The sequence below is a fragment of the Mus musculus genome, chromosome 4 (assembly GCF_000001635.26).
Source record: "Mus musculus strain C57BL/6J chromosome 4, GRCm38.p6 C57BL/6J".
NCBI lineage: Eukaryota > Metazoa > Chordata > Mammalia > Rodentia > Muridae > Mus > Mus musculus.
The window spans coordinates 108263503-108277235 of record NC_000070.6 but is presented as its reverse complement, the minus strand read 5'-3'; the positions used below and the strand labels follow the sequence as shown (position 1 = coordinate 108277235).

Sequence of the window (13733 nt, the reverse complement as noted above, 5' to 3'; positions counted from 1 at the left end):
TGACTGTATCAGTGAACAGAACATTTGTTTTTCTGGTGGAACTTACATTCTATAATAAGCATTAACATTGACTCTGCGGTTGGCGTGCTGGCACTACTTCAAGAGTTCTGCATTTAGAATGTAGTTATTCTGACAAAGGTCCCATAAGGTAGGTGCTGGTATTTTCTGCATTTTTTAGATCATGGACTGAAGTACAGGAAGACTAAGTTCTAATGAATTTATTGCCTAATAATGGCATTTTAGTTTTGCTTGTGTGTGTGTATGTCTGTATGTATTTATTTATATGAGTGCTCTATTTGCATGTATGCCAGCATTTTTGTTTTGTAAATGTCATTTTAATTCAGACATCAGGAGTCCCAAGTCCTTCAGTTAATAAAAACTGCATTTCTCTGCCAGATGTAATGATAGTCCCTGTAGGACTCAGAAACTGAAGCAGGGAGGTGAAAAGTGAGGCCAGCTGAGCTGCATAGAGTGTCCCAGGCCGGGTTGTTTTATTTTGTTTTTGTTTTTTGTTTTTTAATTAAATGAAGTGTGGGTTGAAGCAATGTCTCAGAGGGAATAGGAGGCTAGAGGACCCGAGGGCCATCTACCCCAGCGCTCACATCAGGCCCCTGACAGTTGCCTGTAATTTTAGCTCAAACACAGTCTTCTGATTTCCTCAGGTATCCATGAACACGTGACACATTCATACGACACATACATGTCAATGGAAATAAAAGAAACCTTTAAAATAAAAAATTAAAAAAATAGAGGCAAGTGCATGTGTGCTAAAAAGAAGGTCAGAGGTTAAGAGCACTCACATCTCAGACAGCTCACAACCCTGGAACTCCAGCTGCAGGAATCTGATGCACTCTTTTGATGTGTCTGTCTGTCTGTCTGTCTGTCTGTCTCTGTCAAATAAATAAATAAATACTTGGAAAATGAAACCTTAGGACTAGAGAGATGACTTAGCAGTTAAGCACTAGCTTACTCCTGTGGAGGAACCAGGTTCAGTTCTCAGTATCCACGTGGTGGCTCTCAACATGTAATTCCAATCTAGGGAATCCAGTGCCGCCTTCTGGGCTCTATGGGCATGAAGCATACATGTCATGTATGCGGACAGAACACACACAAAAAGACAAATTTAAAAAGGGAAATGTTGAAAATATTAAAAGTTAAAAAATGATTTGTTTTGGTTTACATTTATTTATTTAGTTGGAATGAGGAGAACCTCATTCCAGCGGGAGTACAGAGGTCATAATGCAGTGCGGGTCGGCTCCCTCATGGTTTCCAGGAATCAAACTCATTATTAGACTTTGTGGCAAGCACCTCTACCTGCTGAACCATCTTTCTGGCCCCTAGGCTAGTCTTAATATAGTGAGATCGGTCTCTAAAATAAAATAACAAATTAATAATTTCCATCATAAAGTTGTCCTTCATGTCCCCATGTTTCCCATCATGATGATAATGGACTAACCTCTGAAACTGTAAGTAAGCCCCCAATTAAGTGATTTCTTTTATAAGACTTGCCTTGGTCATGGTCTCTCTCTCTCTCTCTCTCTCTCTTTTTTTAAAAAAAGATTTATTTATTTTATGTATATGAGTACATTGTAGCTGTCTTTAGACACATCAGAAGAGGGCATAGAATCCCTTTACAGATGGTTGTGAACCACCACGTGGTTGCTGGGAATTGAACTCAGGACCTCTGGAAGAACAGTCAGTGCTCTTAACTGCTGAGCCATCTCCAGCCCCATGGTGTCTCTTTACCGCAGAAGGACAGTGACTAAGACTCAAGGTTCTGACCTCTCTGTGTGCACTTTGGCATATGCACTATACACAGTAATTAAATAAAATGTAAAGACTTGGTGTGTGCTTTATAAGACAGAGCTTCTCTGAGTAGCCTTGGCTGTACTGGAACTTGCTCTGTAGACCAGGCTGGCCTTAAACTCAGCTGTCTGCCACTGCTTCCTGAGTGCCAGAATTAAAGGCATGAGTCATCATGCCCAGCTATACAAGTAGTTCTTAAAAACCAAACCAAACTATCTTTGAGGTGCACAGGAAGGGGGCACTAGCAGTGCTGCTGTTATCTTTTGATGGACTTGCTAACCTTAGGGACCTTTCAAGTAGGAGAAGATATTTGAACATACTCAGAAGAATTAGAGTTGAGACCACTATATAAAGCCAGAAACTCTAAAGGACCCGCACTCCTAGTGAAATTTTAGTTGTCAATTTGACACAATCTAAAATCACCCGGGAAGAATTTCAGTGAGACATTGTCTGTATCAGGTTGGCCTGTGTCTTGTCTTGCTTGGATGGCCGTCTTAGTTGCATTAACTGGTTTGGGAAGACCCAGAGTGAGGGTGGGTCCCAGCTACACAGAGTAGAGAAGGGCAGCTGGGCAAGCATGGATGCACTCACCTCGATCCACTCTTGTGAAGATGGTGTAAGTAGTTGTTTGAAGCTCCTGACGACTTGACTGATGACCTCCTGTGATGTACTGAGATCTGGAATTGTATACTAAAATAAATCTTTCCCACCTCTGTTGCTTTTCAGCAGTATATTTTACACCAACAAGTGAAATTATAATAGAAAACACATTTTTAAAGTTCTAACATGGATTTTATCCTGAGAAATTACATGTAAGAACCTGATGTCTCTTGTTGTTTTGTTTTTGAGACTTGGGTTCTCTGTGTGGCCCTGGCTGTCCTGGAACTTGCTCTGTAGACATGGCTGGCCTTGAACTCAGTCCTCCTGCCTCTGCCTCCCAAGTGCTGGGATTAAAGAGCACCACCCCTACTCTGGGTGCACTTGTTGTCTTAGGTGCCTGAGATTTGGGTTTTCCTTACTCTGGGGAAGGCTTGTATCAGGCATTTAAACAGCTCCCTTCATCCTGACAGCAGCATCCTAAGTACTAATGTTATCCTGTCCTACAGAGATAGAGGAACAGCTGAAGTCAGAATAACTAGTTGAATTGCCTAGTATGATATGATTACAGTTCAAGTCCAGTCTAGCCCTGCTCTTAGCAGCCAACCCCAGTACCTGTGGAGAAGTTGCTTCTTCATTTTTAAGATGCAGTTTTACTTCTTCAGGGTCTTGTAACAAGGGAACCAAAGGATCTGCATGCACTTTGTTCCTTTTAAGACAGTGTTAAGCATCAGCCTTAAAGGGTGCTTCTTGCACTTGTCAAAGGCATAGATCTCATTACTTAGAGATTCTGAAGTCACCAGGTCTGCCACCGAGGAATTAGAGCAGTTTTATTACTTTTAGTACCTGATGTTTCTAGCAAATTGTCTTCTGACTTCTGCCTACACACCATGTCATACACACAAGGGAATACAAAACATACTTACATACATACAGAATAAATACTATAAAAAGGTTTTTTTTTAAGTGAGGGTGAGGAGTAAAGGAAATAATGGTTAATTATTATAAAATGGCACAATTGAACAGAAAGTACCGAAGAGATGGATAACTGTACTTATATTTTAATATTATCATTGGGGACATTTTAAGAGTTTGTTTCTGTTATCTTATACTCTATTCTGATTTTTTTCAGACTAGAATAAAGTTGGTTAAATTTTTTATTACTATTTTTAAATCTAGAATGATAGCACTGGCCTGTAGTGGTAGGAAGATCAGGAGTTCAAAGGCAGTCTAAGATACATGAAACTGCCTCAAGTAAACAAATAAGCAAAGCCCGTACACAGACAAAACTTAAATAAATGCACTTTTGTTTTTGATGATACATAGCACAGGTACTAACTTCCCTATTTTGCTTCTGTTTTTGTGAAACAGAATCTCATGTAGTCCAGGCTGGCTTCAGGCTGTAGCTGAGCATGGCCTTGAATTCCTGGCTTTTCTTGCCCTTGACTCCCTTGATTGGATTTTCTTCTTTCTTTCTTTTTTATTTTTATTTTTTTGGTTTTTTCAGAGAGGGTTTTTCTGGGTAGCCCTGGCTGTCCTGGAACTCACTTTGTAGACCAGACTGGCCTCAAACTCAGAAATCCACCTGCCTCTGCCTCCCGAGTGCTGGGATCAAAGGCGTGCGCCACCGCTGCCTGGTGTTTGATGGGATTTTAAGCATACACATCACATTGGCTCCAGTCTGGGATTAAAAGCATGGGCTACCACGCCCGGCCGACTCAAATTATTTTATATGTAACTCAATCATAGCAGATTTTAGTGGGAATTTTGTAGGAAATTAAGTTGAAAAGTAAAGTAAGATTACATTTTGGAAGGCGTCTAAGCTAGGGTTTCTGTTGCTGCAATTGAACACCATGACCAAAAGCAGATTGGGAAGGAAAGGGTTTCTTTGCTTTACACTTCTAGTTTGCAGTTCACCGTCGAAGGAAGTCAGGCCAGGAACTCAAACAAGGCAGGAACCTGGAGGCAGGAGCCGATGGAGAGGGGTGCTGCTTCCTGGCGGGCTCCCCATGGCTTGCTCAGCCTCGGTCCTTATAGAACCCAGGACCACCAGCTCAGGCATGGTACTACCCACAATGGTCTGGGCCCTCTCACATGGGTCACTAATTAAGAAAATGCCTTACAGCTGGATCTTACATAGCTATTTTCTCTATTACAGTTCTGTGCTTTCAACTAACTCTAGTTTGTGTGTCAGGTTGATCTAACACTGGCCAGGAGAGAAGAATTCAGATGTAACAGCCAACAGTTTAAGATTTTTGTCTTTGTGCCTGCACCTAGTGAGGCTCACCTTTAACTTAGTCCTCCAAAGACAGAGCAGGTGGATCTCTGAGGTCACAGTAGTCGCCATCTGCTCTGGGCAGCAGATTTTAATGAGTAAGTGGCTCTGGAAACTAATCTGTTCATTTCGTCTGTGTGTGTGTTCCTTTTATGTTTCTTCCTGCATTCCAAGGAGGAAGCCTCTCCCTATTCCTTGCTTGACATCTGCTTGAGTTTCCTGACCACCAACCTCGAGAAGTTCTGCTCAGCACGCCAAGATGGAACCCTGTGTCTGCAGGAGCCTGGGGTGTTCCCACAGGAGGTGGCTGACCGGCTTCTTCAGACTATAGCATTCCACGGTAAATGATAAAGATGGAAGAGTTCATTGTGTGCTGTTAGTTAGCATTGGATTTAAAGTACTGCAGGGGCTTATCTAGTTATTTTCTTAGAAATGGTAGAAAAAGTCAGAAGATTCTGATTCTAAGAAAAGGAATTCAGGGATTTTTTTACTTGTTTTGCTTCAGACTTAATGATTTTTTTTTTTTTTTCATTCCAGTTTAGGCAAAACTTTATCTTTCATTTTTGATTTGAGAAACATCAAATCAAAAGACACACATACATATTTAGATTTATTTATATTATGTGGACAAGTGTTTTGCCTGCGTGTCTGTATGTGCACCGTGTGTCCCTGGTGCCCCTGGAGATGAGAAGGCGCAGGTTCCTTTGACCTGGAGTTAGGATGGTTGAGAACCATTATGTGGGTCTGGGATCTGAGCCCTGGCTCTCTACAAGAACAGCAAATGCTCTTAACCACTAAGCCCTCTCTTCAAGACTAAAAAGTGAGTAGGTCACAAGGAACTTCTCTTAACTATAGCACTTCTGTTTAGAAGACACCACGTGTATAAATACATACCATCTTATCTTGACAGTGGTAGACTCATACTGTTTTGAAAATACTGGTTTCTGCTCTTAACTTTTTTTTTTTTTTTTTTTTGGTTTTTCGAGACAGGACAGGGTTTCTCTGTGTAGCCCTGGCTGTCCTGGAACTCACTCTATAGACCAGGCTGGCCTCGAATTTAGAAATTCGCCTTCCTCTGCCTCCCAAGTGCTGGGATTAAAGGCATGCGCTACCACGCCTGGCTGCTCTTGACTTTTAAAGTGAGATATTATAGATAATTTTCACGTATTCATATTTCCCTCACTAGCCTTAAACTCTGTATGACAACGAAGATGACCTTGAACCTGTTGCATCTACATAATTCTAAGTTGCTTAGAACATAATTCTAAGTTATGGTTCATACTGTTTTGTGCAATGTTGGGAGTTAACCCAGGGCTTTGTTTATGGTAGGCAGGTACTTTACCAACTAAGCTACATCTTGAAACTACATTGGAAAAGTATTATCTGTGAAATTATAGTTCTGTAATTGGGGTTTTTGTTGTTTCTATTTAAAATTAAACTGTAGTAAAACACCTGTCTTTCTTTAGGGTTTAAACCCTCTGACAAATAAGGAATAGGATTTGCTCACAGTTAGGAGATAGAGTGAGCAGTTAGGTGTGGTGGCTTGAGTGAGACTGGCCCCTATAGCTCATATGTTTGAGTTCTTGGTCCCCAGTTAAGGCAAGTATTTGGGAAAGATTAGGAGGTGTGCCACTTGGGGTGGGCTTTGAGGTTTCAAAACCTTATGCCATGGCAGCTAGCTCTAGCTCCTTCTGCCTGGTGCCTGTGGATCAGATGTAATCTCTCAGCTACTGTTAAGTGCCATGCCTGCCGCCTGCTGCTACATCCCACCATGGTGGTCATGGACTCACTGTCTGACACTAGCAGGCCGTGATTCAATGCTTTATTTTATAAGCTCTATTGGTCATGGTGTCTCTTAACAACAACAGACAGTAACTAAGACATTAGGAATTATAATTATCCCTGTTTATATATAAGTGTTGAAATTCGCCTGCCTCTGCCTCCCGAGTGGTGCTGGGATTAAAGGCGTGCACCACCACGCTCGGCCTCTCATTTTCTTTCACTGTGATTTCCCTCGTTTTTTAAGGCTTCTGCTCTTGAAACCTTCCATGCCATACAGCCTTCTTATACCTACATTTGATGTCCCTGCTGAATAGGACTTAAAGTTTTACTGTGATATATAATAAATACTGTTGGGATGCTGGAAATGGCTCAGTGGGTAAAGGCCTTTCAACAGAAGCATAAGGACTTAGGGTCCCAGTGCCATGTGAGAAGCCAGGTGTGTCAAGGGATAAAGATAAGAGGATCCACACAAGCTGGGCATGGTGGCACACGCCTTTAATCCCAGCACTTGGGAGGCAGAGGCAGGTGGATTTCTTAGTTCCAGGACAGCCAGGGCTACACAGAGAAACCCTGTCTCGAAAAACCAAAAAAAAAAAAAAAAAGGATCCACACAGTAGAAGGAAAAACGACTTCAGAAGTTATAGTCTGACCTCCACATGTGCAGTGTGGCATGCATACATACATACTCCAAATAAATAACTAAATAACTAGGAGTATTGGCACATACCTGGAATCCCAGCACTTGGGAGGCTGGGCGAGAGATTCAGGAGTTCAAGGTCATCCTTAGCAAGGGAGTGAATTTGAATTCAGTCTATAGTACATGAGAACCTAGCTCAAAAAATATTCAGTTGGGTATTATATTAGTTTCTTTTCTGTTGCTGCTGCTGCTGTTGTTTTTGGTTTTTTTTTTTTTTTTTTTGAGACAGGGTTTCTCTGTGTAGCCCTGGCTGTCCTGGAACTCACTTTGTAGACCAGGCTGGCCTCGAACTCAGAAATCCGTCTGTCTCTGCCTCCGGAGTGCTGGGATTAAAGGCGTGCGCCACCACGCCCGGCTTGGTTTTGTTTTTGAGACTGTTTCTCTGTGTAGCTCTGGCTGTCCTAAAACTTACAGTTGACCAGAGATCCATCTATCTCTGCCTCCCAAATGCTGGCATTAAAGGTGTGTGCCAGTGTTTCTGTTGCTGCTCATCACGTGCGTGTCTGGTGCCTGCAGAGGCCAGAAGAGGATGTTGGCTTCCCTAGATCTGCAGTTACAGATGGCTGTGATCTACACTGTGGGTACTGGGTATTGAATCTAAGTCTTCTGCAAGAGCAAGCGTTCTTAACCCACTGAGGCATCTCTCTAGCCCTGGCCAGTTTGTGGCACTTTGTTCACATAACTTGGAAAAGATGCACACACAAATAGCAAAGCGTAAGATTCACTTAGGACAGAACAAAAGTTTAGGTTTTGGACACACTGCTGAGAGAGGCAGAGGCCACCTGACTGGGAGACCCAGGGGCCTCGGTTACTACCTGGGGCTCTACTTTATTACTTTATGGAGGCTGGAGAAGGAGGAACTGGTTACAGGTGACAGGTTTGGGTATTACAACCTTTTCTTTACTACACATGTCCTTCACCATGATGCAACTGTTTTTAATCATATGTATGCCCAATTATGCATAAACGTAAGATAGTAAGTAGGGTGTTCTTTCTAAAAGAGCTGTAAGAGTGCCTGGCAGCTTTAAGCTCGGGACTTGGGAGGCAGAGACAGGTAGATCTCTGTGAGTGTGAGATTAGCCTGGTCTACAGAGTGAGTTTCCAGACATCTAGAGTGGTTATACTGAGAACTCTGTCTCAAAAAAACAAGAAACAAATAAAAAATAACTCAGAGATCACAGTTTGCCCTGATGTTCATGTGCCCTGCAACCTGTTCAGGTAGGATTGGTCCAGATACTGTTTGACATAGAATATGTTTGAATAGAAACAGGGCGTTGCCAGGGGATTGCTAAAATGAGCAACTTGTTTTCATTGGTTTAGTAGGTATATATGCAACTGAGTGCATGCAAGGGTGGGGTCTCAGTGTGCCAGCAGGTTGCAGGGTGCATTGTTAAGGAGGCTGTGTTACTGCGCGTGCTCTTGCAGAAGACTTAGGTTCTGTACCCAGTACCCACACAGCTAAGCTAGTCCTTTGCTTGCTTCACTCAGTTTTTCTTCCCCACAAGTTTCATGAAGACTTTAAACTGCCTAGTGGTACTTAATAAGCTTTGAACATGCTGGGTAAGTGCTCCACCACTTAGCTATAGCTCTCAGACCCCCCCACCCCCACCCCATGTGTTAGTTCTGATTTGATATTGGCCATCTGTCAGCTTGAATGGCATCATTAGTATGGACTAGCTGAGATGACAGTAAAAATCCTTCCTTTAACTTGATAATATTTATTTATCTTGACCCGAATGCTTATGCTGCAGACTGGTCTTAGAGGACATTTTATAGGTCTGGCTGTGATTTCTTCCTTAGGTGTTGTTTGGTGTGTAATATTTTTTGAGACATGACTCTGAAGTGCCATAAACTTGCAAGGCTGTTTGTTGTCTAATAGGTCATGTCTGAGCGACTTTTTTTTTTTTTTAAGATTTATCTATTTATTTTACGTATATGAGTACACTGTAGCTGTCTTCAGACACACCAGAAGAGGGCATCAGATCCCATTGCAGATGGTTGTGAGCCACCACGTGGCTGCTGGGAATTGAACTCAGGACTTTGTTCATTTTATTTGCATTTGTCCTACACAGAAGATCTGGTGATTTTTGTTGTTGTTGTTGTTTGCTTGTTTTTTTCTTCTTCTTTTTAAAGGAAAAAAACTATTCTGCTTGTGTATGTTTGTGGTGGGGGGTAGGTATGCAGGCAGGCAGACAGACAGACATAGTTTAACTCTTTAGTGAACTCACAGTGATCTTTTGTCTCAGTCTCTTTGGTGCTGGGGTTACAGTGAGTACTACTTATGTCTAGATCCTAAACCATTTCAGTAAGGCTTCAAGTGCTGGTACAAGTCTGAGGCCAATCAGAGATACAGAGTGAGACCGTGTTTTAAAAACAGACAGAAAGCCCCAGAGGCTGGTATTGTAGCTTACTGGGTGAATAGGCTTGCTGCCAAGCTAAGACCTGAGTTCATTCTAGGGATCCATGTGGCAGGAGAAAAACTAACTCCACAGAGTTGTCCTCTGACCTCCATACCATACATATGATGAGCGCACATGTGCACACACATAAAGACAAAATTTAAAACTAATTTAAATCCAAATTAAAAAACTAAAGCCAGGTGTGGTTTGAGACTAGCCTGGTCTACAAAACAAGATCCAGGACAGCTAGGGCACACAGGGAAACCCTTTCTATAAAACAAAACAAAACAGAACAAAATAAATAAACAAAAAAAAAACCCTAAACCAAAATAAAATGGTTTCAGATCTGGCTAGTGTGCTGTTTGTTTGTTTGTTGTTTATTTATTGAGACAGGGTCTCTATATAGTTCTGGCTGTCCTGGAGCTGGCTGTGTAGATAAGGCTGGCCTTGAGCTCACAGAGATCTGCCTGTCTCTGTCTTCTGGGTGCTGGGATTAAAGGTGTATAGCTAGTGGTTTAATAGTGAATTCTAGCTATTGTATCTACTAACTATATATTGTGTGTCTAAATATGTTTATATATGTAATAATGTATTATGAACTTAAATTAGAAATATATTGCTACCAATATATTAGTGTACAATTTAAACCTCATTCATACATAAAGTGTGCAAAGTCTGTTAAATTTTCTTCCATGGTCGCTTTGGTATCCAGATTGATAGAGACCAGACCTCATAATACCACACTTCTAGAGCTGAGAAGAGAGCATGGAGAATCACCATTGGCTCTCGGGTGCCTAATCCTACAGCGCCTTAGCGCTACCTGGCACGTGGTGCTGTCTGATAGTAGGGAAGCACTGGGACGTATCGCTGCCTATGTATCTAATAGTGAATCTCCGCAATGTCTGTTCCATTCTGATTCTGCTGTTACTAGCTCCATAATCTTGGAAAGTTCTCTTTTGGGTCTTAGTCTAGACAATAATATCTTCATCTCACCAAATTGTATCAAGTAAGTAAAATGCAGCTGCATGGAATTATGTTAGTGTGGTGAAATTTTTGCTCTTCTTTGTCTGTGATTTTGAAGTTAAAATGCTGCTTATTTTTCCCCAGGTCTCCTGAATGATGGAACTGTGGGAATTTTCAGAGGTAACCAGATGCGCCTAAAGCGAGCTTGCATTCGCAAAGCAAAGATTTCCGCTGTTGCTTTCCGGAAAGCCTTTTGCCACCACAAGCTAGTAGAACTTGATGCCACGGGTGTGAATGCTGACATCACTATCACAGACATCATAAGTGGCCTTGGCAGTAACAAGTGGATCCAGCAAAATCTTCAGTGCTTAGTACTAAACTCATTAACTCTGTCCCTCGAGGATCCATATGAGCGGTGCTTCAGCCGGCTCTCTGGTCTTCGAGCTCTGAGCATCACTAATGTGCTCTTTTACAATGAAGATCTGGCTGAAGTTGCTTCGCTGCCTAGACTGGAGAGCCTGGATATTTCTAACACCTCAATCACAGATATCACTGCCCTGCTGGCCTGCAAAGACAGACTCAAGTCTCTCACCATGCACCATCTGAAATGTTTAAAAATGACTACTACCCAGATCCTGGATGTCGTTCGGGAGCTAAAACATCTGAACCATCTTGACATCTCAGATGATAAACAGTTCACGTCAGACATAGCCCTTCGATTGTTAGAGCAAAAGGACATCTTGCCCAATCTTGTGTCCCTGGATGTTTCAGGGAGAAAGCATGTGACAGACAAAGCTGTCGAAGCCTTTATACAGCAGCGGCCTAGCATGCAGTTCGTAGGGTTGCTGGCTACAGATGCTGGATACTCTGAATTCCTTATGGGCAAAGGACACTTGAAGGTTAGATATTAAAAATTGTATTTTGCTTGACTGGTCAGGTTTTTTTTTCCTAGTTCCTTAAGACTTCATTAGGGTAAATGTGTAATATTTGAAACACTCTGATACAAGGTATGGAAATAATTGTATAGTGGAGAAAGCCTTACATTAGGGTAATAATCCCAATTAAAAGTCCAGTGGGACCAAGCATGGCGAATGCTTTTAATCCAAGCACTCACAGAGCAGACGAAGGTAACTTCCTGCATGTACATAGCCTGGTGTACATGGTGAGCTAGAAGGGCTTGGGGGTAGAGCTCATTTGGTAGGATGCTTACCTCTAATCCCAGGACTCTGGAGGCACCGGCAGGCAGGTCTCTGAGTTTGAGGCCAGCCAGAACTGCATAGTGAGACCCTGTCTCAAACAATATTAATAGTAATGATGGTAATAATATTTTAAAATATTTGGGTTGGAGATAGATGGCTCAGCAGTTAAGAGTGCTGGCTGTACTTGTAGAGGACTTGGCCTGGGCTCAACCCCAGTACACCCGCATGGCAGCTCACAACCATCTGTGACTAGAGCCAGGGCATCTGATGCCTTCTTCTGGTATTCACAGGCACTATGCACTAGGCACACATGTATTGAGCAGACATATGCAGACAAAGTCATACACGTAAATAAGTAAGTAATGTGTATTAAAAAGTGATCCCAGTATGCATCTTCATGTCTACAGTCACAGCATAGAAGACTGAGACAGGAGGGTTTGATGCCAGCCTCGGCTATATAGCAAAGACCAGGTAGCCAGGTCTACATAATGAGGACCTGTCTCAAAACAAGCAAGCAAGGACCACTAGAACGCTTTAATTCAAATATGTATAAAGGTTGATATTTCCAGCTCAGGTTGAAGGAAGAGAGCTGAGATTGCCTGTCTCTTGTTAGAATTATTCAATTTAGTGTAGTTGGTAAGAATGGTGTCTGAAATGGTTATCTCAGTATTGTGTTATGATGAGTTTAGGTTTGCTTTTGGCTTTATGTGCCTGTTCATAAGTCACAGTAATGGATGCAAATATAATTTCGTCCATATAATTTCCCAGCATTCATATGGGGCAGGTGTCTATGTACTTTCATCAGCATTATTTGCTTAGGTGTCTCCATAGTCCTCCTGCCTCAGATTCCTGGCTGCTGGGATTACAGATATGAGCACCATACTTAATTTAAGAAAATGGTTGGGGCTGGAGAGGATCAGCAGTTTAGAGTACTGTCTACTCTTCCAGAGGACCTGGGTTCAATTCCCAGCACCCACATGACAGCTCACAACTGACTGTAACTCTAGTTCCTGGGGATCCGACACCCTCACACAGATATTACAAGCAAAACACCAATGCATTAAAAAGAAAAGAAAAAAAGAAAAAAATTCTCCTTCCTTCCTTTTTTTCTTTTTCTTTTTTAAACATAGGGTCTTATCACTGTGTAGTCCTACCTGGCATGGAACACTGCCTGTGCCGGAGGCTGACCTTTAATTCACAGAATTCACAGTGATCCAGCCTTTACCTCTAGAGTGCGGGGATTAAAGTTGTGTACCACTATAATCTGTCTCAAAAGATGTTCTCTTTATTTCAGTTGATTTTGTGTGTGCAAATGCTTTGTTTGGATGTATCTATACCATTTGTGTGCCTGAAGAGGGTAGCAGATCCCTTGGGCCTGGAATTCCAGTTGTGAGCTGTCATGTGGGTGTTGGGGATTGAACTCAAGTCTTCTCTTGAAGAGTAGCCAGGGCTTTTAACGGCAGAGCCATCTCTCCAGCCTCAGCCTCAGAAATGGTTTTCTTAAGGGTCATAGCCAGTTCATCTTAGAACCTGCCCTATGCCTCAGTCTGTTAGAGTCTAAAGCTTGTGTGCTTCCCACTGCACTCTGACCTCTGTTGAAGTAGGGCTTGGTTTGGCTTTTCCTTGTCTCAACCCCACAGCTGGTTTCAGAATTCTTCCTGTGGTTTTTATCACCATTAGTCTCCTCAGCCTTGCACTTCCCAAGTCCTGTGCCTAGTTCATTGGACACCTCACTCCTGTTGCTTGCTTTATTAACCAGGCTATGGCTCTGAACTCCTAAGAATTCCTGGAAATCTGCTTAATCCAGTGTTAATTCTCAGGCTTCATCCTAGTGGTCCTGGCCACAGTGCCGTTGCTGTCCTCCTCGGAATACTGTGCTTAGCTTCTAGGACTGCCTTGTTTCATTTTATCTTCCTTGTTCTATTGCTTCTCGTTTTCTTTTTCTTTTTCTTTTCCTTTTCCTTTTCCTTTTCCTTTTTCCTTTTCCTTTTTCTTTTCCTTTTCCTTTTTCTTTT

The 13733-nt window shown here is 42.2% G+C and overlaps 1 protein-coding gene across 2 annotated transcripts in view; it reads left to right on the top strand.

Annotated features, from left to right (window-relative positions):
* Positions 1 to 13733, top strand: part of Zyg11b (zyg-ll family member B, cell cycle regulator) — a 73371-nt gene that overhangs the window by 23890 nt on the left and 35748 nt on the right. Inside the window, exons 2-3 of one of the 2 annotated variants that reach the window (NM_001033634.3) lie at positions 4853 to 5018; positions 10664 to 11418. In NM_001033634.3, coding sequence (NP_001028806.2) covers positions 4853 to 5018; positions 10664 to 11418 — 921 coding nt within the window. The remainder of the gene's footprint in view (positions 1 to 4852; positions 5019 to 10663; positions 11419 to 13733) is intronic. The other variant, XM_006503213.4, reaches the window with a different exon arrangement.